The 21,815-nt window shown below is 38.7% G+C and overlaps 2 protein-coding genes across 2 annotated transcripts in view; one reads left to right on the top strand and one right to left on the bottom strand.

Annotated features, from left to right (window-relative positions):
• Positions 1 to 9,314, bottom strand: part of CCDC73 (coiled-coil domain containing 73) — an 84,153-nt gene extending 74,839 nt beyond the window's left edge. The window contains exons 1-2 of the mRNA XM_074842561.1: positions 9,215 to 9,314; positions 7,591 to 7,857 (exon numbers count right to left, since the gene is read on the bottom strand). The gene's annotated coding sequence lies outside the window, so the exon portion shown is untranslated. The remainder of the gene's footprint in view (positions 1 to 7,590; positions 7,858 to 9,214) is intronic.
• A 72-nt stretch (positions 9,315 to 9,386) lies between these two features.
• PRRG4 (proline rich and Gla domain 4) lies at positions 9,387 to 16,015 on the top strand. Its single transcript, XM_074842563.1, has 5 exons — positions 9,387 to 9,516; positions 12,575 to 12,738; positions 13,505 to 13,553; positions 14,251 to 14,386; positions 15,155 to 16,015. The coding sequence occupies exons 1-5, from the start codon at positions 9,408 to 9,410 to the stop codon at positions 15,381 to 15,383; spliced, it is 687 nt and encodes a 228-aa protein (XP_074698664.1). The 5' UTR covers positions 9,387 to 9,407; the 3' UTR covers positions 15,384 to 16,015.
• Positions 16,016 to 21,815: the final 5,800 nt, after the last annotated feature.

The raw sequence follows: 21,815 nt of genomic DNA, 5'->3' as shown, positions 1-21,815 counted from the left end.
TAAATGGCCAACTTGGCAACTTCTACCACCTTTCACATGAGCTACTGTATTATTGTTTTCTTAAAGAAAAATCTAAGAAATAAATCACAATACAATTATTTCTGAAATTGCACTGCAGTTACTATAAACTCAAACTCTAACATCTACCGCTAATTCCCAAGTAAAAGCCACCAATTTTTCTATTTAGTAAGATCTGTATATGTTTGACAGTCTTGATTACAAAAAAAAGCCTTGCTGTATAAAATTAAAAAAATTAAAATCCGGGAAAGCAAAGGGACAAGCTACCTTTGTAATCCTTGAAAAACAATGACCTTTAAGGAGATTCTCCTAGATAATCACTTTGAGCTTACAAATTATTTTCAACCTGAAAATATTATTTATTTAAAAGTTTGTAAATTTTTGCATTCATTTTCTAGGTTCAAAAAATCCAAACAAAAAATTATTCCAAGTTACACACCAAAGATAGAAAAAGGCCTACATGGTTAATGGTGATTCATCTTTGCAGAAGTTCCTCAAGTCACTTCCTTTTTATAAGCTCCACCTTAATTTTTGTTAGTAGAATTCTGGTTAATTCTTATAATGAGATTATTCTCATTGTAAGAGAAGAAGAAAAAGTGGAATACAAGTAATTAAATAATGGGAGAAGTGACAGCTGATCTCCTTACTAGGAAGTAAATAGGAAGTTCTTGTTTGCTTGGTGAAACAAATAACATCTTAATTATAGACACAGAGAGCATAGGAATTAAATATGCAAAGTTTATATTGAACAAAAGCAAGACTATCTCAAAAGCATCATTAATACACCCACTTGTTTAATGCATTCCACTGGATAGTTACTCTCTTTCAAAACTGCCAACAAAGTTGCAAAATGCAACCCAGAGGAAGAAGCAGAACAAGTTCTGCACTTGTTTACAGAATGTATTGCTTGAGTAGCTTGTTAAAAAAAGGCAAGCGAGTCTACACAGCATCTTTGTTAATATGTTAACCATAATTTGCAAAGACAAAATAAGATGCATTCTTTGCCCAGAGAACAATTTAGCGTTAATGCATAGAGAAGTAAAAAAAAACTTCAACGCTATCTTCCCCTATTAGGGGAACTTAAAGAAGCAGAGCAAAACGAAGTCTGAATAAAAATTAAGTAGCAGACAAGATCTCAGCTACTCGAGAAAACAAACCAATGGTGAAATCTTTTTCCTTAGGGAAGAAAATCTATGACCAACCTCATAATTAAAATGGCAGAGTGAAGACCCTTCCAGCGGTGTAACATTTATCAACTATACATATCCATATCCAACTATGCAGTCTCCAGATTAAAAAAAAAAAATTTGTAGAAAGCATCCGAAACCATCTTGAGCCAAGACTCAGTAACCTTTTCCAATACACAAAAGCTTTGCATGAATGGGGCAACATAAGACTATGTTTATTATCCTTGCCACTGTACACATTATTAGCCCGCATACCCGTAAATCAGGCGAAAATGACATAAGAATCCTGTCAAGAATTGTACATACACCTGAGATGCAGTAACTAAAACTATTCTGTTGGAAACAAAGTGGTGTTTTGGGGTCCACAAAGCAGAAAGAGCCAAAAGAATTTGTACCAGTACTCCTCACCGGACCTCTCTTTGTAGAGAGACTGCTTACCTAAATTTTCTGCATATTTTCTTAGGCAGAGAGACTATTTAGGCAGCTTGTCATCACTGATCTTAATAACATTTTCAGAAAAATCTTTGCTTCTGTCTAGTCTACAAATATTTTAAGAATCAGCTTTTAGACCATAGCAAAGAATTACTGCATCCTCCACAGACCTGCACTGGTTTGACCTCACACACATGGCATTCTCTCATCTGGACTAAAAACCTGAAAACTCTCACCAGTTGCTTCCTCAAATTCAATGAAATTCACTTTGCTCTTTATCTGGCTGTAATGTGCTAGACCATTTTCTAGAAACCATAATCAACATAAAAAGAATGGCAAATTACAATATGCAGGAAAAAAATACAGGTTAACACAGCTGTCTTTAAAATCAGTAATCATGAAAACCAGTAAAAATTTGATCAACCCTAACAACCATTACATCTGCTTGGATAAAAGCACCTAAAATAAGCACCTCACCCGGTTAAAGCTGGCTTCTACTCACCAGTGGAAATAAGCTGAATTTTTAAGATCACATGTCTAAAGAAGACTTTAAAATCACTTTCTCGCCTTTTCAAGGAACCCTCCCACAATTGCAAACAAGTTCCTTGTGGAACAACCAAATACATACCAAACAGAAACTGACTGTACCACAGCAACAAATACCAAGTTTACCAACATATTTCCACAGCTACCAAAATAAATGCCAAGCAGAACAGAAATGTCAATATCTATTACATTTATGCACATCAGAAGCCTGCATTGTTGCTGCAGCTGAGCAAAATTAAAACACAGCCAAAGCTGTCAAACTGGTGTTACATTACTTCACATACAAATAACTCAAAAGCTCAATTTTTTTAGAAAATGAAACCTTTTCAAGACACATTTTATACAGCTTTGTCCTGTATAATTTGATAACAGATTCTCAGCAGGAACATTCAGAATTATGAACTCTGAGAGCTCCCTCTAGTGTGAACAAGAAATTAATTTAAGTGCAAGGTATCAACTGTACAGAAAAATGTGTTACTGAGATGAAAAGATAATGCAACAGAAATAGTTAAGGTGCTAAATATTAACCCCAGAGCTTAGAAAGCTGAGATGAGGTTGAAACATCAGGGCTTTTGCTATACTAGAAGCAGACAGTATCACAGATTCACAGGATGGTTGAGGTTGGAAAGGACCTCTGGAGGTTGGTCATCTGGTCCACCACGCCCCCGACCCCCCAAGCAGGGCCACCTACAGCCAGTTGCCCAGGACCATGCCCAGATGGAATCTGAATATCTCCAAGGATGGACACTCCACAACCTTTCTGGGCAACCTGTGCCAGTGTTCAGCCACCCCCTCAGTAAAAAAGCATTTCCTTATATTCAGGAGGAACCTCCTGCGTTTCATTTTGCACCCGTTGGCTCCATCTTCTTTACATTTTCCCTTCAAATATTTGTACACATCGATGAGATTCCCCCATCCCTTGCGGCCAAGAATTTTTTTCCTGCCTAGTGACCTTAAATACCAAAACCAAAGGGGATGATTTCACTAGTCAAAAAGTAGCTCACCAAAACAAGACAAAACTGTATCAAGAAAAGCCAAAAGCAGATTTTCATCACACTGCCAGAAGGTTTTGACATTAATTTTTTCACCTTGCATATATTTGGGAGCACATTGTTTTAAATGAGTCAGTTTACACTCACAGCTTTCCACGGACCATTTCCTGGAATTCTCACGTCAGGACAGGTATGTAGAGGTCCTACAACACACTAGTCTTTCCAATGATAAAAAAAAAAAAAAATCAGCCTTATTAGACTTGATGCATCTAAAAATATTTTGAGCAACTAACAATGCAGAATTTTAATCCTATTGGATGAGCAGCATTCTCGGTGCCTTCAGCTGGGAGCACTGGGCCCATTATTGAAATCAGAGTGGGTGATGTTCCCCATCAGCATTGATAACATTTCCATTCCCTTTCAAATATTGAATACAGAGGCAACTATATGTGAAATTGAGCCCTGCAAGGCTTTTACTGACCCACTGTAGGCATTTTTAGTTGAATAACTTTCCCATAGAGATTAGTATGCTGACAGTAACAAACTTTGTTACTTGGATGTATAATTACTTTTGTTATTTATGTGCTATTACAAGTATCTTATTATTTCTGAGCAGTCAAAATTATCTCAACAGCTTAGTGGTTAATAACTAAATATTCAAACTAGGTGTAGGCTTTTTTTTTAAAAAAAAAAAAATCTTTATGAAAAATCCTGCCTCATTCTGAAACTTAACAACTGACATTGATCTATCAACCTGTCCTTAAAATCCTAGTTATTTTGCTATTAAAAACCTAATTTTTAAAACATGTGTTTTTTGCTTTTCCCCCTACACCACCATAGGATATTTGTGCCAGCATTGTTTTTTTCAATTAGAAAAATCACTAACACTCCTCTGAAGGAGAAAAGCAATAACCTCAGCTGAAGTTAGTTTACCAGCTAAATTCAAACTCTTAATTGCAAAGAATCTCATGACCAACACTTAAAAGGCTTCATCACATCTTGTGGGGATGAAGTGATAGCTAAAACCAAGTTAGCTTAACTAAAACCGAAGTGATGTGTGTATCAGAAATCTAAGCACATTTAAAATCAACTTAAAATTCTATTGCAGCATCATTAGAATAGTAATCTTGATTCCAAATAAAAATTTAATTGACAATGGTTTGTCAAGGAACATAATAACATTTATCATGTCTTTTATTAGATCAACCAATATAGCTGGAAAACCAGGCATTTTTACAGGAAGGCATAAGGGACACTAGAGGGTACCTGAAAAAGTAACTGTCCTTTCCAAATATAGCCTGTTCTAAACTAACCCTTTCCTAGAGCATATACTATGTGGAACAGTATAACAGGTTTATCCAAGATTCTGATATGGTTCACTTGTTTGTTGATGTGCTCATTGCTGAATGTGACAGACAAAGCCCTTTGATGTTACCTGTACAAAATCTAAGTTATGTTACATTACCTTTAGCAAAAAAGATACCTGGCTAGAAATTTAGTTAACAAACACAGAATTTTGAATAGTATAAAAGACAAACCTATACCATATGATTCAGGACAACAAATAAACCATTACAAAGAACAAGCCAGATGCACACAGTTCCAAAGGCCATGATCTCAATTACACATTTGTGTCATTTTCATTGTTCAAATGCTTAAAAGTTCTATCTGTGCTTTAACATATCAATTGATAAATACTACATGAGAAACTGAACAATAACTGCAAGAAATTTAATACTCAAGTTATGGTAGAATTTTTTTGCCTATTCAGGTGAGATAAAGGGTATTACTTTTCATGATTCTGTGTCAAACAATCAAAAGAAAATCCTCTACAGCACGATCTGAATGGGACACTAACAAGGAATTAGATGCATTCCTGACCCAATGTCCTCCTAATCAGAAATCATTAGACTGATATCACCCTCCTCTTGTGAGGAGATATGTAGTTCTGGTACAATTCAACAGCATCATATTGAATTTCTCCAAGAATATTTTGTCAAACATCACTGTAATGAGTGAAGTTTTAAAATACAGGTAAGTAAGCATACAAGCTACTAGAGCCAATAAATTAGAGATAGTTTTAGAAATGTGAATTTATACTCACCCAATGTTAAAAACAAGTGATTTAAATTAATTTCCTATTTTTCACCTCTGAGTATCTCTAATTACATATCTACTATATTGTTTACAGGTATTTATTTGAAAACGTTGAAGAAAATAGTTTCTTTACTGATGGTTCCATCTTTCTGAGCTTCTTCATCACATAGCTTGCTAATCAAGGCTATTTCACCTGAAAAATTACTTCACAAGTAGGAAAGTAACATGCAAAAGCTACTCATCATTCTGCCATGCTGAAAAAATGCATATACACAAGAGATACTCTATTATCCTAAAGACTTGCTGCACACTTTTTTCTTATATTTATCTTTTCTATGATCTGTATAATAAACCAGAATTTAAGCACACTTAGTCATTACCTATAGCATAACCCTAAAATTTTAATATTTCCTTATGTAATAATTAGTTGAAGCTGTGTACACTGTTGTCTTTACACCTGCTGCTGTAATGCTGCTTTAAACAGCAAACTTGAGTCTTAGGGTTAGGACAGCAAGAATTCAGGTATAGTTCAGAATCAGGGGTGGCTCCTATCTTGGAAATAATGGAGTCGAGCCACATCTGATTGGGGGGGCAGGGATAAACCTTGCTGAGCCTTTCTTTGTTGCTCTGTCTTAATAAGGATATGTAGTGATGGCACAACACAAGAAACGTTTGCCTCATTAACAGGAGAAGGAACTAGAGGACTCACGCACACTTGCTACAATGTCTGCCATTACCACCTTCTCAGTTTTCTGTAGAGACTAATATATAAACATGTTACAGAATTTTCACAGATTTGTGTACCTGTATAGTAGCCCTCAGGGAAGGTTTCATTGATAGTCCTCAGGATCACAGAGATGGGCACGTGGAAACGCAGGCTGGGCTCAGATAGGGACACATCGGAGAAAGTTAAGAGTCTTTTCCAAAGTAAAGACTACCCTTTCCTGTTTTCCAGTGTATAACAACCAAACCTTTTCTCGTTGCATCTCAATAATAAATAATCTATACTGTTTATGTTTTGTGTGGCATGGTTTTGAAAAACCTCACACACACAAGCACCCATGCACACACAGACAGAAAACAGTTCCAAATTGCCTGCTGAGATCCACACAGGTAAAAACATTTGAGTAACTGGTGGTGAATGTTAAAGATTAGGGCCTTTCCCACCGGAGTTCTACTGCGTTGCTCCTCCACCTTCAGAGCAGGGGTGAGGCCCACCTGAGTTCGGACGGGGCTGATCTGTTTCTCAGTCCACACTTGGAGCCTTCTCCTCTGATGCAGGCATGGCCAGGCCCAGTGCTCCCTCTTGCCCTGAGGATAGTGGGATCTGCATCTGCTCCCCAGATGGCATACATAAACGATTCTAAAATCTTTTTGCCTCTCTCTTAATAATGATATGCAATGGTAGCATAATGAAATGGAGATTTACCTCTTGCTTGTTCAAAAGAGGTTCCTCCCACAAAGTCATTATGACACATAAAAAGTTTCCATATACACATGCAGGTATTTTACTTCCCCTTAAATGCACCAGAGTTCATGTGCATTCGTGCCTTGCACTGTAGCTCTCAGCAGGTATTTCACTAGTTGATACCACCCTCACAGAGACAGTCATGTAGGAACTGGGGATGAGGGCTGAGTAGAGGTGCACGGGAAGAAGTTATAAGATCCTTTACAAACCAATGGCAGTTCCTCCTGGTTTCCAATATGTAGCAACTAAGTATTCTTGTCTCCTTAATGTTATCTAGATAATAAACAATCTATACTGCTCTTTTCTTAAACAATACTGTTATCTTATTCCTCCACTGTGTTATAAGCACATACACAATCATACTACAAAATTTTCTGTTGAGATTTCCATCAGCTAAAAGGCATTAGAGCCACCCCAGCTTGTAAGTTACCTATTTATTAAGCACCTCTTAACTGCAGTGTGTTGATGTCATAAAGTAAATAATTAACTAGAGTCATCATTCTTCCCAATAGTTCTCCTTATTTCACACATCAGAAGTTTCTGTTTTTCTTTGGGGAGTATCTAATCACTTCCACTAGCATTATCCAATACCCTCACTCTACTCTTTCCTGCTTCTGTATATACAAGTCACTCCAGCACTTAAATAAATTAATACAATCCGGAGTCACTACAGGAGACATGCTAGCACAAACACAAATCACTCCCAGTCCCTGTATTTCCTGGTAGCAAAATCAGTCCACTCCTGTCTCGAGAGTTTCTCTGGTGTGCAGTTTTTAACCCAGCCCATCCCAAAACCCTTCACATATTTAACATTACCATCACACTGTGTTAAATGCATTCTCAACCCTACCTTTTAGTAGGCTTTTCAAGTAGCACTTCTCATCCTTGCTAAGCACCACACATGGTTTGGGAAAGCAAACGTGAAGTACTCAGCTGCTTCTCTCCTGTCCCTTGGAGAGGCCAAACCAGCCACAGATGGATGCACTTGAACCCAGCCTCCAGGGCAGGCTGCTCCTCTGCGCTGGGAAGGAGCACGAAGGGAGGCCCTCGGCACTGGTACATACTCGTGGAGATCAGCCTCGTGCGTTTCAGGGAACCACGTCTGTCAGTCTCTGGCCTTTAAGGTTAGGGGTTACATTAAGGTTTGGCTTCACTGATTAAAAAAACCCCCAATAAACAACAAACGCACCAAAGATATTTTCACCTGTGCAAAACTCATGCTGGTCCTCCCCTCCTGCCCCGCCCCCAGCTTCCCCAGTTAGCTGCCTGGCTACAAAAGCTTGGTGGAGATAAACCACTCTGGTTTGCTGTTAGATAAGCAATTAGTTGTGGATAAGCAGCTAGTTAAAATGTACACTGCCTCACCCCTGTTCTGGAGGCACCCCCCTCTCCAAGCTTCCGCCCAGCAAACACACTGCCCGTAGACGAAAGGATTTACGAAAGTAAAAAGCCAAACCAGGTTTTCAGCATCATGATTAATTAACTCGAGGGGGGGGGGAGAGGAGAGGAAAAAAAAAAAAAAAAAAAAAAGGACAGCTTTAACAGTAAAAGGTGTTCACAGAAGACGAAAGGGCTGTTCCGTTGTCTGTAGAGGGACCCCGGGGATGAGCCGAGGAGACTGCCGGGTTTCAGGAGGCGCAGCCCAGGCGGCAGAGCCCCAACACCAGCACTGCCGCCGCCCGCTCCTCTCTCGGGACCGAGGGGTCGGGAACGGGGCCGCGGCCGCCCGCGGAGGCGCGGGCCCGGGGCGGGGGCGGCCCAGGTGCAGTCGTGTGACTCCGCCGCGCCCTTTCCAGGAAGCGCCGCGGCCGCCGCCCCGAGAGACGCTGCCCTCGCCAGCCGCTCTCCTCAGGCCGCCGCCGGAGCCTCGCCGGGGCAGGTAGGGCCGTGCCGGGCTGAGGGACGGGGGGCGGCTTCCTGACCGCCGCCTCCCGCTCCCCTGGAGCCTGCCCGCCTCGGGTCGGCTCCGAGGGCGGGGGCGCGGCAGAGCGGCCTCCCTTCGCGGTGGGCAGCCGTCGGGGGGAAGGTCCCGGCCGGGCGGGAGCGGGGCGGCTGTTCCCGCCGCGGCGGGGCCCTCGGGGCGTCGCTGCGCGCCTCCGCTGCAGGTGGTTTTCCCTCTGTTAGGCGTCTCTCGGGTTACGGTTTTACTTCACCGGTAGTTTCTGCGGCCATCCCGGGTGGGAGAGGGCAGGCTCTCCTCCGGACTGTTGGGCGTGAGCAGGTTGGCAAGGGCTCTCTCCGGACAAAATGGTTTCTGTACGCCTGGTTAGGTCGGGTATCGTTTAGAACCTGCTGCAGCTGCTCTGGCGGCGACATCGCCGCTCTCTGAAGTGCCAGAGCGAACCCGCAGCACCGTGGGTGTCATCTGGCCCTGGTAACTCGCCAGCTGAGCCGGCTGCTGCTGCCAGCCCCTTCCCGGGAGGGGATTGCCCGGCCCCGGGCACCCGGGCGGGTGTTACGCAACGAAAACTCACAGAGCGACGTGCAGGACCAGTTTGGATGGGTGTCCTTCTGCTGGGGATCCATCAGCCTCCACCGCGTGTAGGTGCTTGTGTTAGATGACCTCATTTACAGGATTCATTCAGGGTTCATCGCGGACGCTGCGGGAGATTGCGTTGTCATTTTTGGTTTAACTCACGTTAGTTTCTGTCTGACAGATACCACACCATGTTTGCGGTTTGGGTGCTGCTCTGTCAACTACATGTGACGATCTTTGCGTTTCCTCACTGCACAGGGAGGAGATTAAATAACTTGGAGCAACCTGAATGGAAAGATGGTAACTTACTTTTAATGTGATTTTATGCTTTCCAAAATAAAATCATATCTAACTTTGCTTCTGCTGAGAAATCTCTTTTGTATGTAAAAAGTTTTGGGTTTGTTGTTGGTTTTTCCACTTCATAAAAAAAATTAAGCTGTTTTATGCTTAATTTTAGAATATTAGAATATCTTGCTGAAATGATTGATAATTGACTTGGGTGTCGATATTAAGTATTTATCAGATCCAGTAGTAAGTGCAGATTGGTACAACTGAGCATGCTTTAGGTCTCTAGGATTATTGTCACTGATACAACCAGAATCCTCTAACTAACATCCAAATTTTAAATATGTTTTAAATCTGTATTAAGACAGCACTGCTTTGGTACTATTTGAGCACATCACAGTTTTACCTGTATATCTGAAATTGCTTTGTATTTAAAGGGCTTATTTGCTTGGTTTTTGAGATTGATGTTTTTTCTCAATACCGGATCTCCTTACAACACCCTTGAAAGATAAACATAGTGCTGCTATTGCAGTTCTTCACTTTGGAGGGAGGGAGGTGGAGAGGAATTGAGGTAGAAACAAAAGAAGTTCCCCAGAAGACTAAAGTACTACAGTGCTGAGCCGTGTGATACTTCACATTTAAGCATCAGGGCTTCAAAAAGGAATTTGTAACTTAGCTGTCCAGTCTCCTCGGTGGGTAGTAAGTGCTGAAACCTTAAGACAGACTTTAAAAGTCATCACACTGAGCAGGAGGCTCCTTCAGGGTAGTGTGTTGAGCAGAAAACATGGCTAGCAGAAGAATGCTTGAGACAGGTTATTCATTAAAATCCATATTGCTCTGGGGCATAAAACATCAGGCTGCCAGGCTGCCTCTTTGCTGCGAGTTCACAGCACAGAACCCTCTCCTGACAATAGGCCCAGATCACTCCTCCTTTAAAGATGGAATTGGTAGGAGAGGGGCCCAACTCTTTATCCAATAATTTAGCAAGTGGAACAGTTGCCAAGAGTATGGAGTACCTGCCCTGAGAGGTTACCCCTTCATTTTCTGAACATCTTTTACCAGCAGTTACTTTATTCAGCACACTATATGGATGCATTTTTAATTGAATGCTAGGCATCGTAAAACTGCATTTACCATTTTGTTGAACCAAGGACTACAGAACTGCATTTGGTTCCCTCACATATAGGAGAGAATTCAAATCCATCTGTTTCATTCTCCAAATACTATCTTAATCACCAGGTTGCAGGTAATTTGGAGATGGAGATAGGTGTACTTGGACTATGACCTACAAAATGAAAAAAGTGCCGATGAATGGATAAAGACTCTTTGAAAGAGAAAAGGAGCATGTATCACTGGGAATTAGGGGTCCTAGGCTCCAGGCAGTTTGCCTATGCATTCCATGTTAACTAAAATGCATGGATTACCTAAGTTAATTCTGAGGTATAGCTAATACTACTTGCATGGTAAGGAATGAAACACTACTTAGCAAAACTGAAGATCTGTTTCAGAAGACTGAAGTTATTCTTGTGATTTGCACTGAACCAAGATATTCATAGTATTTTTTTTCCATGTAATTCTTTCCCCTATCCACTTGTGGGTTTGGGTCTTTTTTTTTTTTTTTTAATCAAGTCCTTCTCTCCGGTTACTCTTAGATACAGCATAAATACTTTAAGCTTAGATTTTCTTGCAATTACTTTAGAATAACAGATTTCCCTTCCTACATAAATGTGTGCGCACACATGTGGCTCCTTCAATATATACTGTAATATTATATAAATTATCAATATATACTGTAATATTCCTTCAATATACTATAACACTAAAGATGCAAACAACCAATATGCAAGTTACACTGCAGTTTTCTTAGTTTTCAGAAAGCAAACCATTTGAGATATCACTACAAGATCTAACAGTAACTATTAGGGTAAAAATTCCTGAATGATGTGATAATCTAGCCAAACAAGCTAACAAGAACACAGAGCTAATTTGTAGCTGAAGAACTTTATACTGAATCTCATCTCCTTTTTTAGCTGTCTGGCTTGGTATGTTACAATGCTGTTTCTGTATTACAGTTGCAAAAATAATTCTCTAGTCATTTTGCTTAACCAAATAGTCTGAATTTCTTGGAATACAGATTAGGCTTTCACTGAAAACCAAGCCAGAAAACTAGTTCTGTCATACAAAGATTTTTGTTTTTTTAAAAGAAGCTTTAGCAAGAGCAGGCTAAAACTTGACTATGGAAAATGCCTGGTGAGAAAACGCATTCCTGTATTCCAAAGCCTTCTATAATTTCACTACCTCTTCTGGAATCTCACCTCACAACTTACTACATGAGGCGTCGTGAAGCCTATAATAAGCACAAAAGAAGAAAAGAATGAAATGTCTTTAGAAGTGCCTGTTGTCAGGAAAATTCCTATCACAGACTAAGGTAAAACAAATAAACTTGGCAATATGCCAACCTTTGCCTAAAACATGCTGCCATGATTGAGAAAACTGAACAAATGTAAAATGAATAGGACTCTGCTGCTATGATTTAAAATCCAAATTCTGTAAACAAAATTTGGAACTTACACATACCAGAATATTGATAAATGTATACTGAGGATTCTTTAGAAGGAAGATTTTTTTTTTCTTTTTTTCTCTCCTTTGCCTCTTTCCTCCAGTAGGTCTGTGTCTTGCTGGGTTTGGATGTGACTGAATTTCTGCTTTATGTGACTATTACGTTGTTCTTAAGAGCTCCAGTAGAAAACTTACGCCCACATCCCAGAAGGGATAACACCAAAACTTGAACAACAGCTGTCAGGAGAATCAAATTCTCTTGGCCAGTATAAGGAATAGCTGAAATGCTTTATGAGAAAGGAAAATATGTTTATTTTATGTGGCATAGTTAGAAAAGTTAGCAAAGACGACACTTTAGAAGGAGACCTTGATGTTTCTTTTTCCTGTGTATAGTTGAGAGATGCTAGGCGAAGAAGTGGTCTCAATGTGCTCCTTTAGGATACTAACCATTCTTTAAAAATACCAAATTTAGCTTTCCTAACTTGTTTTAAATAAACTTGATTTTTTTAATTAGTGTTCGCATCAGAAAAGGAGGCCAATTTATTCATTGGACGACATCTTCTGAATAACAGATTTGATTTTGAAGCATTCACAGCGGATAACCTGGAAAGAGAATGCTTTGAAGAACTGTGCAATTATGAAGAAGCAAGAGAAATTTTTGAAGACCCTGATAAAACGGTAGCTGTTCAAACTGAATTTAATATAGTGAAGGAGGTTATTAACTAAATCATTACTGTATCTAAATACTGTAGCCCTTCTGAAAACAGCACTTAAGATGATTGCTTATTTTACTGTAGAGGCCCCAATTACATGGGGTTATTCCTCTAGATACACAGTGAATACACTTGAATACGTACTAGTGTCTTAAAGACTTTAGATAAGGGCTCCAATTCTGCAAACATATAAATGGAACTTCAGAATTACCTCTTGTGGTTATACCTATATGAATTTTCAGAATCTCATTATTTCTTTTTAGTAACTTCTCAGCATCCAATTTGAATGTGTTCTACATGCTCTGTGTATTCATTGGCTGACTGTGTCCTTCTGTCATGCCAAATAAGTGTTTTAGAAGAAAGGAGTACAGAACAAATCTGCAGTTCAGTGATTGCTGAGTATTCCTATAGCATTATTTTCTAACTCATTACCTATACACAGCTTGGAAGAAACCTGGTATTAAAAAAAAGAGAAAAATACATAAGAAACCTTCCAGCACTTTTCTCTTTCACCAGCCAGCACTCTTCTTCTTTGTGAAATTGTCATTTTTACACAAACTTCAATGTATGAGAAAAATACGGTGGGATAAGCAAGTGCAAATCCTTCAGCAGGAGTTGCTTCTGTTTATGCCATTGTTAAATTTTGCCCACAGTACCATATTAAAAAAAAAATATCAATAAGCCTGCCCATTTCATATCTTAAATAAATCTGATCTTTTGTGGTTTTATAGATGGATTTTTGGAAAGACTATTTAACTAAAGGCCCCAAAATAAAAATAGGTAAGTTATATCTTCTTTTATTGTTTTCTTACATTGCAATATTCTGTGTTTGTTATAATAGTACATTCACTATGCATTCAGTTAGCAAAATCAGAATTCATCTTTTTACTGAAATTCACTGCGAACTGTTTAAGTACATTGCATTATCTATGTACTATAAAACATACTCACTAAAGCATCTCACAGTGGGATCCATTATAAGTCTGTAGGTAAAAACAATATGAATTTTGTTGTCAATTTCTTTGTTTTATTACACAATCAGTAAACTTTGCAGTAATTCTGTGGCTGCTTTCTGTGGTTTTGTTTGTGTCCGTCCCCCCCCCTTCTTTAATAGTAATATAACCGTTTGATTCAGGTTCAGAGTAGTCTTACACCAGATGTTTTCTAAAAAAAATGGTCAGTATGACTTCAGGAAAGATCCTGATTTGTCCTGATAAAGGCCGAAGTACTGAAGTAGTATTTGAAAGGCATCAGAAGACAGATATCTCAACAGAAAAGGGAGTATCTACTCACTTTTGCTTTAAGCTGAATGTGAATAATCATCTTCAGTTGTGTTGCACAGATGCTAGGCTTCTTACAGCAAGCTAGATATTTGTGGAAAGGAACAGTCTTATAGTGCAACAAAATTGTATTTTACACTGTATACTATGTAGATGGAAAGAACACATAATGAAAATAACCAGTGTTTTATCTTCAGGTGACGAGACACTACAAAAGATTAACGTTACGGGACTTCTCATCAGTCTAGTTGCTGCTGGAGTACTGTTAGTTATAATTGCACTGCTCATCTTTTACTGCTGCAAAAGTAGATGCAAATCGAGGCAACCACCAGGGTAAGGAATTTAACTGCAAGAAAAAAAAAACAACACACACCAAAACAAACTTGCTTAAGAGTGGAATTTAAAAGTCACTGTGGGTTGGTCTAACTGTATTCTCAGAGAATCCAATGGAAGTTCTGCTTCTTACATTCCTGGAAGCAAAGTTAGGTGAGCACTAGTAGTAGTTACACTGAATAACAGTGTGAAACACCACTTGCATGGCTGATGTACTTTTGGGATTTTTGTGTGTGTGTGTGTGTTGTTCTTGGTTCCAAAATATCATTACTAAAAAGATGGAATAATTTTACTAGGTTGGGGCCTGCAATGGAAAGTCTAACATGTTCTGTTGGCTCTTTAAAGGTTGTACGCTCTTCATGGCATGTAGCCTACTTCAGATGTGAAATTAAATAGGTTGGAGGAAAAGCTTCTTTACCAATTCTCTACCCCTGCTTGTTCCTTTATCTTAAACCTGAAAAGAATACAAGAGGATTGTGTCCTTCCTCTTCCCTATAAATTTCACATTACTTCTTATCCTGTAGTTTGGAGAGAGTATTTGGCTTCTGGTCTCTATGATCACTGAAACCAAGTGGGTTTTGCTGGGTTCTTGGGTTTGTTTCTTGTTTTATTTTTTTAGTTGGTTTGGTGGTTTTTTGGTTTTGGTGGTGTGGGTTTGGTTTTTGTTTTTTTTGTTGTTGTTTTTTTTTTTTTTACAACAAAGACTTTATATTCTTTCTTCCCTTTAAAACAGAAGCTGCCACTTACAATGGTGTTAACTTTGTTTAGGTACTTGGATTATGGAAGAACTAGAAGACGTAATTCATCTAGCATCTTCAGAAGGCATGAAGAATTTTCTTTAAACCCACTTCCTCTCAGAACTGATGATTCAGGACTACCAACTTATGAGCAAGCACTTACTTCAGATGGACAACATGATGTGCCCCCACCTCCTTATCCAGGGCCCCCAAAAGGAGCACGGGTGTTTAAAAAGTCTATGTCACTTCCTGCCCCCTAGTCACAAATCTCCTTCTGGGGTGAGGGGGGATTACTGAAACATAACATACTTTTTTTAAAAGTGTGTGCTACCTTGCATATTGCAAGACAGTCTACAAAAATGTGAAAGACCTTTAGCGCAACTAGGAACAAGTGAAGGTCCCATTTGGGAAAAGAAGTGATCTGTGGCAAAGGCTGCAGGACTATTCTTTGCACAAGGTTATTGCGCTAAGAGAAGGGAATGCATAAACAGTTAAGTCTTGTACTGCCACCCTCTTCCACGTGCACTTTGAGCCATCCCCTCATACTGTTGATGTTTCATTAATAGTTTCACATTTTTTTTCTTTAGAAGGAACAGTATTTTAATTGGTTTTATTAACACTAACCATTTTTGGTGATTATTAATACTTTAAACCATCATAAAAAGTCTGCTTTGTTGTTTGATATATTCACTGCTGTGTGAATTTTCATTCTAGAAGTATGTTTGAGTATGAAAACTATTTCATGATTTGATCTTTGAAATGTATATATATTACTGCTTCTGGATTACACTGATTTTGTTTGAGACATTGCTGGTTAACATGCTACTCAGTTTGTTGTATTTCTGTGATTATAATTTTGGATAAAAAGGAACCATGAATTGCATGGCACATTACCTATTCAGACAAAGTATACTTCTATCAAATGGTTTTGATGTTCAGCACTAAATACCAGGTCAAAGTGACTGACTACTGTGGGTCAGGGGCTGTTAAGCAAATAACTAGAGATTTGTCCCTTGTTAAAAAAGTAGCCAGGTTTCTCAGATAGTTTCTCTTGCAGTTTAAAAATGTGAATGTTGAAAAAGACATTTAGCTTATCGAAGTGCACAGGAGCACTCTAAGTATGTATTGCCCTGCTGGGATGACAAAATGATTCTAAGTAGAATGAAACATTGTATTAGATAAATAACCAGTATCCACAGAGCAATAGTCAAGAATTTCAGGGAGTTACTAGTTAACTGTATCAACACAATTTCTGTATCTCCAGTAGTAGCCACCCTTAATTTTACATCTTATTAAAGTATCAGTGCCCAGCATTATATGGCCTACAGACCTTGCTGAGCAAGTCACAGACCAACACTGCTGTCCCTTTACCTCCAACTCAGATAGCACTGCAGTGGAAAAAGCTTCCTGTAGGCACAGGAAGCCATATTAGAAGATCTCACAGGCAACATGTCCAGCTGGGGTTTTCCTGTATTACAGTCGCTATATAGTTGGACACATGCAATGAAGTTCTTAAGCTGCAGCAAATTCTGCACACACACACACACCCCCAGCCCCATTTGACTAGTGCTGATACCAGCAAATATTATTTTAATTTGGTGCCTAAAATGCAGTTTATTATATAAAGGTTGAATGTTTATATGTAACATTTCACAGAATTTTTATGTTTTTTAACATACTAGTGCTATTGAGTGAGATGCAGAGGATTGCTATGAGGTTTTTAACCTGCAATGCTTTTGAAAAGAAGAAAATGCTCCAAATCTTGGAATATAAAGAAGGCACAGCAGAAGTGCTACACAAGGAGGTCTTGCCCTTTGAAAAATACATACAGCCCAGCTGGTATCAGTGGACATAGGACTCTGTTCTTATTCCTAAAGCGTCAGCATCAGATTTGGCCTTTGACAAGTCACAAACCTCTTTGCAGCTTCTTTCCTGTTGAGAGATGGGGAATCCCCTTGTTGGGATAGCTTCAGTTCACTTCTGCCCTACTTGTGAAAGCCTTTTGAAGTTCTTGGAGGTTACTGTTCTGTAAGACTGAAATAAGTGAATTGTATGAGATCACTGTTGATAACCAAAACAGAGTTACAATGAAGCTATGGAATGATAAGCTTGCAAAACCATTTCTCCCATATTTCCTTTTGATTTAGGTAACTATTTTTAAATTTGTTAGTGTGCATCTTGAGCTATAGAGCACACTTCTGTCTAGATTTTTCCTGGGACTCAAAAATTACTAATTTAATGGGACTGATAGGAGCACTTTAAAGGAAAGGGATTTCACAGGGCTTATTAGAGTTCAGAGATTCTTTAATGTCACTACAGTGATGTATGAACCTGGCAAATTCAACATTTTTAATAAACTACAGAAATTAATAACTTGAAATTTGATTCTTCTACTGTTCCTACAAATAATTTGTAAATTATTTCATGCAATGCAAGGAAAAGTCTTGTCCTTCATAATTAATAAAAAAACCTTAAGATGGTGCTGGTAACTGTTAAACATCAATGCTGTAGTGCTTTGGGCACTAAACTGCACCTTCTAGAGGGTTTAACACTTCAAAGAACCTACACTTCAGACCCTGAAGATACTCAAAATATGCCATGACTGACATTAAAATACTGGTTTCATATAACAACAATTTGTGAGACACATTCTGCTTATTATAAATAAGGAGCAAAATTTAAAATTTAGTTGAACATAACGTAAACTTACCTCTCCTTGTAAAGGGAGAAAATTCCTTTGAATGGCAGTTGTTTGTTTTTCTTCTCTCATACATCAACTCCCGGCCCAAGACACTCTTGTGTTGTCTCTTTTTAGAACTTGATTCATCAGGGTTAGCAGAGGAAGAAAATCAATAAGAGGTAGACTATGGTGACTCATGCATTCAGAAGTGTTGCCACATTTCCAGATTTTACATGCAGTTAGTTCCCTTTGAGAATCCAGGTGCTATTAGAATATTGAAAACAACAAATGCAAGTGTCCTTAGGTGGAAGGACAAAGAGGAGAAGGTAGATTTTGAGGAGCAAAGCAGCAGCAAGTTTAATCTAATTTGTATACAGATGTAAATCATCAGTGTTTTGACTTCCAGACTTTCTTTCAAGAGCGGGTAGGAAAGGCAGTGGATTGTAAGTGAATTAACAGAGATCTACTGTAACAGTTGAAAAGAGAAGTGTCTAAACAAAACACTGGGAAAGATTACATAGTACCTAAATTGTTTCTCTCAGAACAGGTTTAAACATGTCATAGTAAATGCTGTTAGCCATTGCCTTGAACAGTTTTCCAAAACTTAGCCCTTTCAGCATTATACAAGATTACAGCATGCATCTTCTTATAAATCAGGACAGATTATTAGTTAGAGCAAATAACTGAGGGTCAGAAAAGTGGTCTCTGGCTCTATCAACTAAAAAAATAAATCATTTAACCTGTTTTTTTGCTTCAGTGAGATAAGAAAGTCTACTATTTGATTTATCAAATCATCTGAGAAATAGTATTGTGAGCATTATGTATTTCTAGGGTTTTTTGGGTTTTTTGTTGGGGTTGTGAATTCATTGGAAGAGCAAACCCAAAATACCAAATGGAAGTGCACTTCCTCACCGCAGTTCATGAAAATGTGAGTCATAAAGCATTTGATTCTGGTCATCAAAATCTATAGCTTCATCTGAACTGGGACTGGAGACAAAAATGAAATAACTGATCACTTCAGGTATTAAAAGTGTAATGCTCTGCCAAATTATTTACCACAATCCTGTTGCCAAACCTGATTCAGAGAATTCTATTGTTTTAATGATGCCTACTCGTATAAACTAGAATGTCTGAGGCTGATCTGCCCTTAAAAAGTATATTTGAAATTTGGAAAGTATAGGAAAATTCCTTGTGTTTCCTCAGATTACCAGCCATGAGTAAACTGCATTAATTACCTGTGGGTTATTAGCAACACTGTTTGATTACTTTGATCAACAGTACAGGCTCATTTAAAGCTTTTTTAAAAAAAAAAAACAAACCTCAAACAACAAAACAAACTTCTATCTGCAGTCTCATCTGCCAACAAAAGTTTTATTACTGCTATGCTCACTTGTTGCATGTGGTGTAGCGAACAGGAAGGAAACCCCAGGTTTAAAAGCTGTATTTCAAACACTTCAAGCTTGCTCTTTCTATACTGGAAACGCCTTTCAGTTAATTCCCACCAATACAAATTTATCACCCTATCATTTTTACAGTCAAGAACTTAGATGTATTTTTCTCTCAAAAAACTTAAGCCCATCTTCCCTAATACCCTGCTCTTTATTCAGGTGGTAACTTCTGACTGTTTCCAGTCATTTCTGAACTGTGTAAACAATTCTTGTTACTTATTCTTATGAACATATTTCCCTCATCTGACAGAGCCTTTTGAATGCACTTGTCACTGGCTGTATTTTACTTCTAACTTTGCTGTTAAGTGCTGTCATTTTGTTGCACAAGGGGTAGCAATATTTTTAACTCTGCTAGTCTCCATATTATTTTGTAAAACAATTTCCAAATATTTATGCAGATTAATCATAGCAAAAGAGAAAATGCTAATTTAGCCTTTGATAAAAAGTTAAAACACCTCCAATAACCCCTTTGTTGTTTTGGTTTTTTTTTTAAATTAAGTTGGTAACAGCATGCACTCTTCTTAAAGTACTTAAAGGGGGCTTGTAAGATGGGGATAAACATTTTAGCAGGGCCTGTTGTGATAGGACGAAGGGGAATGGTTTTAAACTAAAAGAGGGTAGATTTAGACTAGATACAAGGAAGAAATTTTGTACGATGAGGTGGTGAAACACTGAGGTTGCCCAGAGAGGTGGTAGATGCCCCATCCCTGGAAACATTCAAGATGCCCCTGCTTACTGCAGGGGGGTTGGACTGGATGACCTTTAAAGGTCCCTTCCAACACAAACCATTCTATGATTCCATGATTCTTCCTGCCACATAGCACCTATGGACAGAGAAGAAGGATCATGGTTTGTCTTCTTTAACACTGGCAGTTCCTACTTCATTGCTCTAGTTCACTTAACCATCTGAGGTTCTGCAGTCTCTGAAGTTTTCAAGACAAACAAGCCAACTTAATCAGACACTGAACCCTTCCATCTGCCTTCACTTCCACCAGACCTTTGGTGAGAAGATTTAACACAATAATGTGATCAAAAAATACCACCTTTCTTAGCGTCAGGGAAGCGAGCAAGATACTCCTGTGAGGACCAGAGCAGGCATGCAAAAACAAGGCAGGAAGCAGGACTTCCTCGTTTGGTAATGGTGATTTGAAGGTACGCAACAAGAATAAAATTCTGCAGAGGCAAGGGGGATAGATGATGACAGATAGATGAAGTTAATACTGTAGCACAGCAAATTACACTAAATTAAGCCCCTCCTGTTCTGCCCACTGGAAGGCAACAGTCAGATTCGTGCTTTTTCTCCCAACCACACCGGATGAGCTGAGCTAGCTGGTTAAAACTCCAGAATCTCCTCCTATATTTGAATCTTTTTAATCAGTCAACTGAACTGAGACTTGGAATACATCCGGTGGGGTGTAGACACTTCATTCTCTTGGGTAAATAGGATCCAAGTTCTTTGGAGAATGTCTTTTATATCATCTGTTTACAATATTATGACTTGAGCTATACAGTTCCTAGCTACAAAAAACCCGAGTTTGTATCCACTGAATTTCAACAATTCTGAAAATCATGCGGAAGTTGAACAAGTTTACAGCATTCTGACACTACTTACTTTTTTTTTTTTTTAAAAAAAGCTAGCCAAAACTCAGATTAATAAGATTTCCCCTCTAACTCTCAATCTCTGTGTCCATTTAATAGAAAGCCAGCCCATTCACTTTGAATTGTCAAAAACAATTACTGCAAAACTGCCCTGACTAATTTGGCAAAATACTGAAATGTCAGCAAAAGACTAGCTCCAGCTGGGAACAGCAGGTTCTATGATGTACCAACAAGGGAAGCAACAGCAGTTCCATTTGTGTTTAAACTACAATTTAGTTTGCTGTTTACCCCTGTGGGAGCAACCTCCCCAACTTTCACGAGGTGGATGCCATCCCTCTATTTTACCATAAAATACATTATCTTTTCCATAATTTCACAATGGCAGCTACACTAATTGCTTATATGAAAAATAACACTATCAAATGTATTTTGGCTATTTTTGATGCAGTCAATTTTGTCTACATTGAAAATACATATAACTATATTAACTACTTTTGCTTTACATCTAACTTTTCATTTACTTTTTTTTTTTTTCCCCTCTTTTCTTATTGTTCTACCTACAATTTTCTCTTTAACTTTTTTCCTTCTCCGATTCCTTTTTCTGTGTTTATTCATAATCTGCTATAGCACACACTCACCTGTTTGCTGCTTAATTATTTCTTTTTGCCTTTCCTGGACATGGTTCCCAAGCACTCTTCTGAAAATGATCCTTGTTGCACAGCTTCCCTAGTCTCATCATAGGGATAGCAAGGCCTTCAGCTCCTCCTTTCCCTCCTGATTTCTTTGCATAGCACCTAGGTTGCAGAAACGCTGAAACAAAAGGGGCCATCAGATGCAGGCATCTTGCCACCTACATTGTGGGAGCCTTTAGAAGCCCATACTTTAAAGGTAGCAGCCAGACTTTGAAGGATCAGGAAAAATATTTCAGTCTAGAAATTGGTACACTTAAACACAATTTTGAAAAG

The sequence above is a fragment of the Strix aluco genome, chromosome 16 (genome assembly GCF_031877795.1).
Source record: "Strix aluco isolate bStrAlu1 chromosome 16, bStrAlu1.hap1, whole genome shotgun sequence".
In the NCBI taxonomy this organism is placed as follows: Eukaryota; Metazoa; Chordata; class Aves; order Strigiformes; family Strigidae; genus Strix; species Strix aluco.
This window is presented reverse-complemented; position numbering and strand designations above follow the sequence as displayed.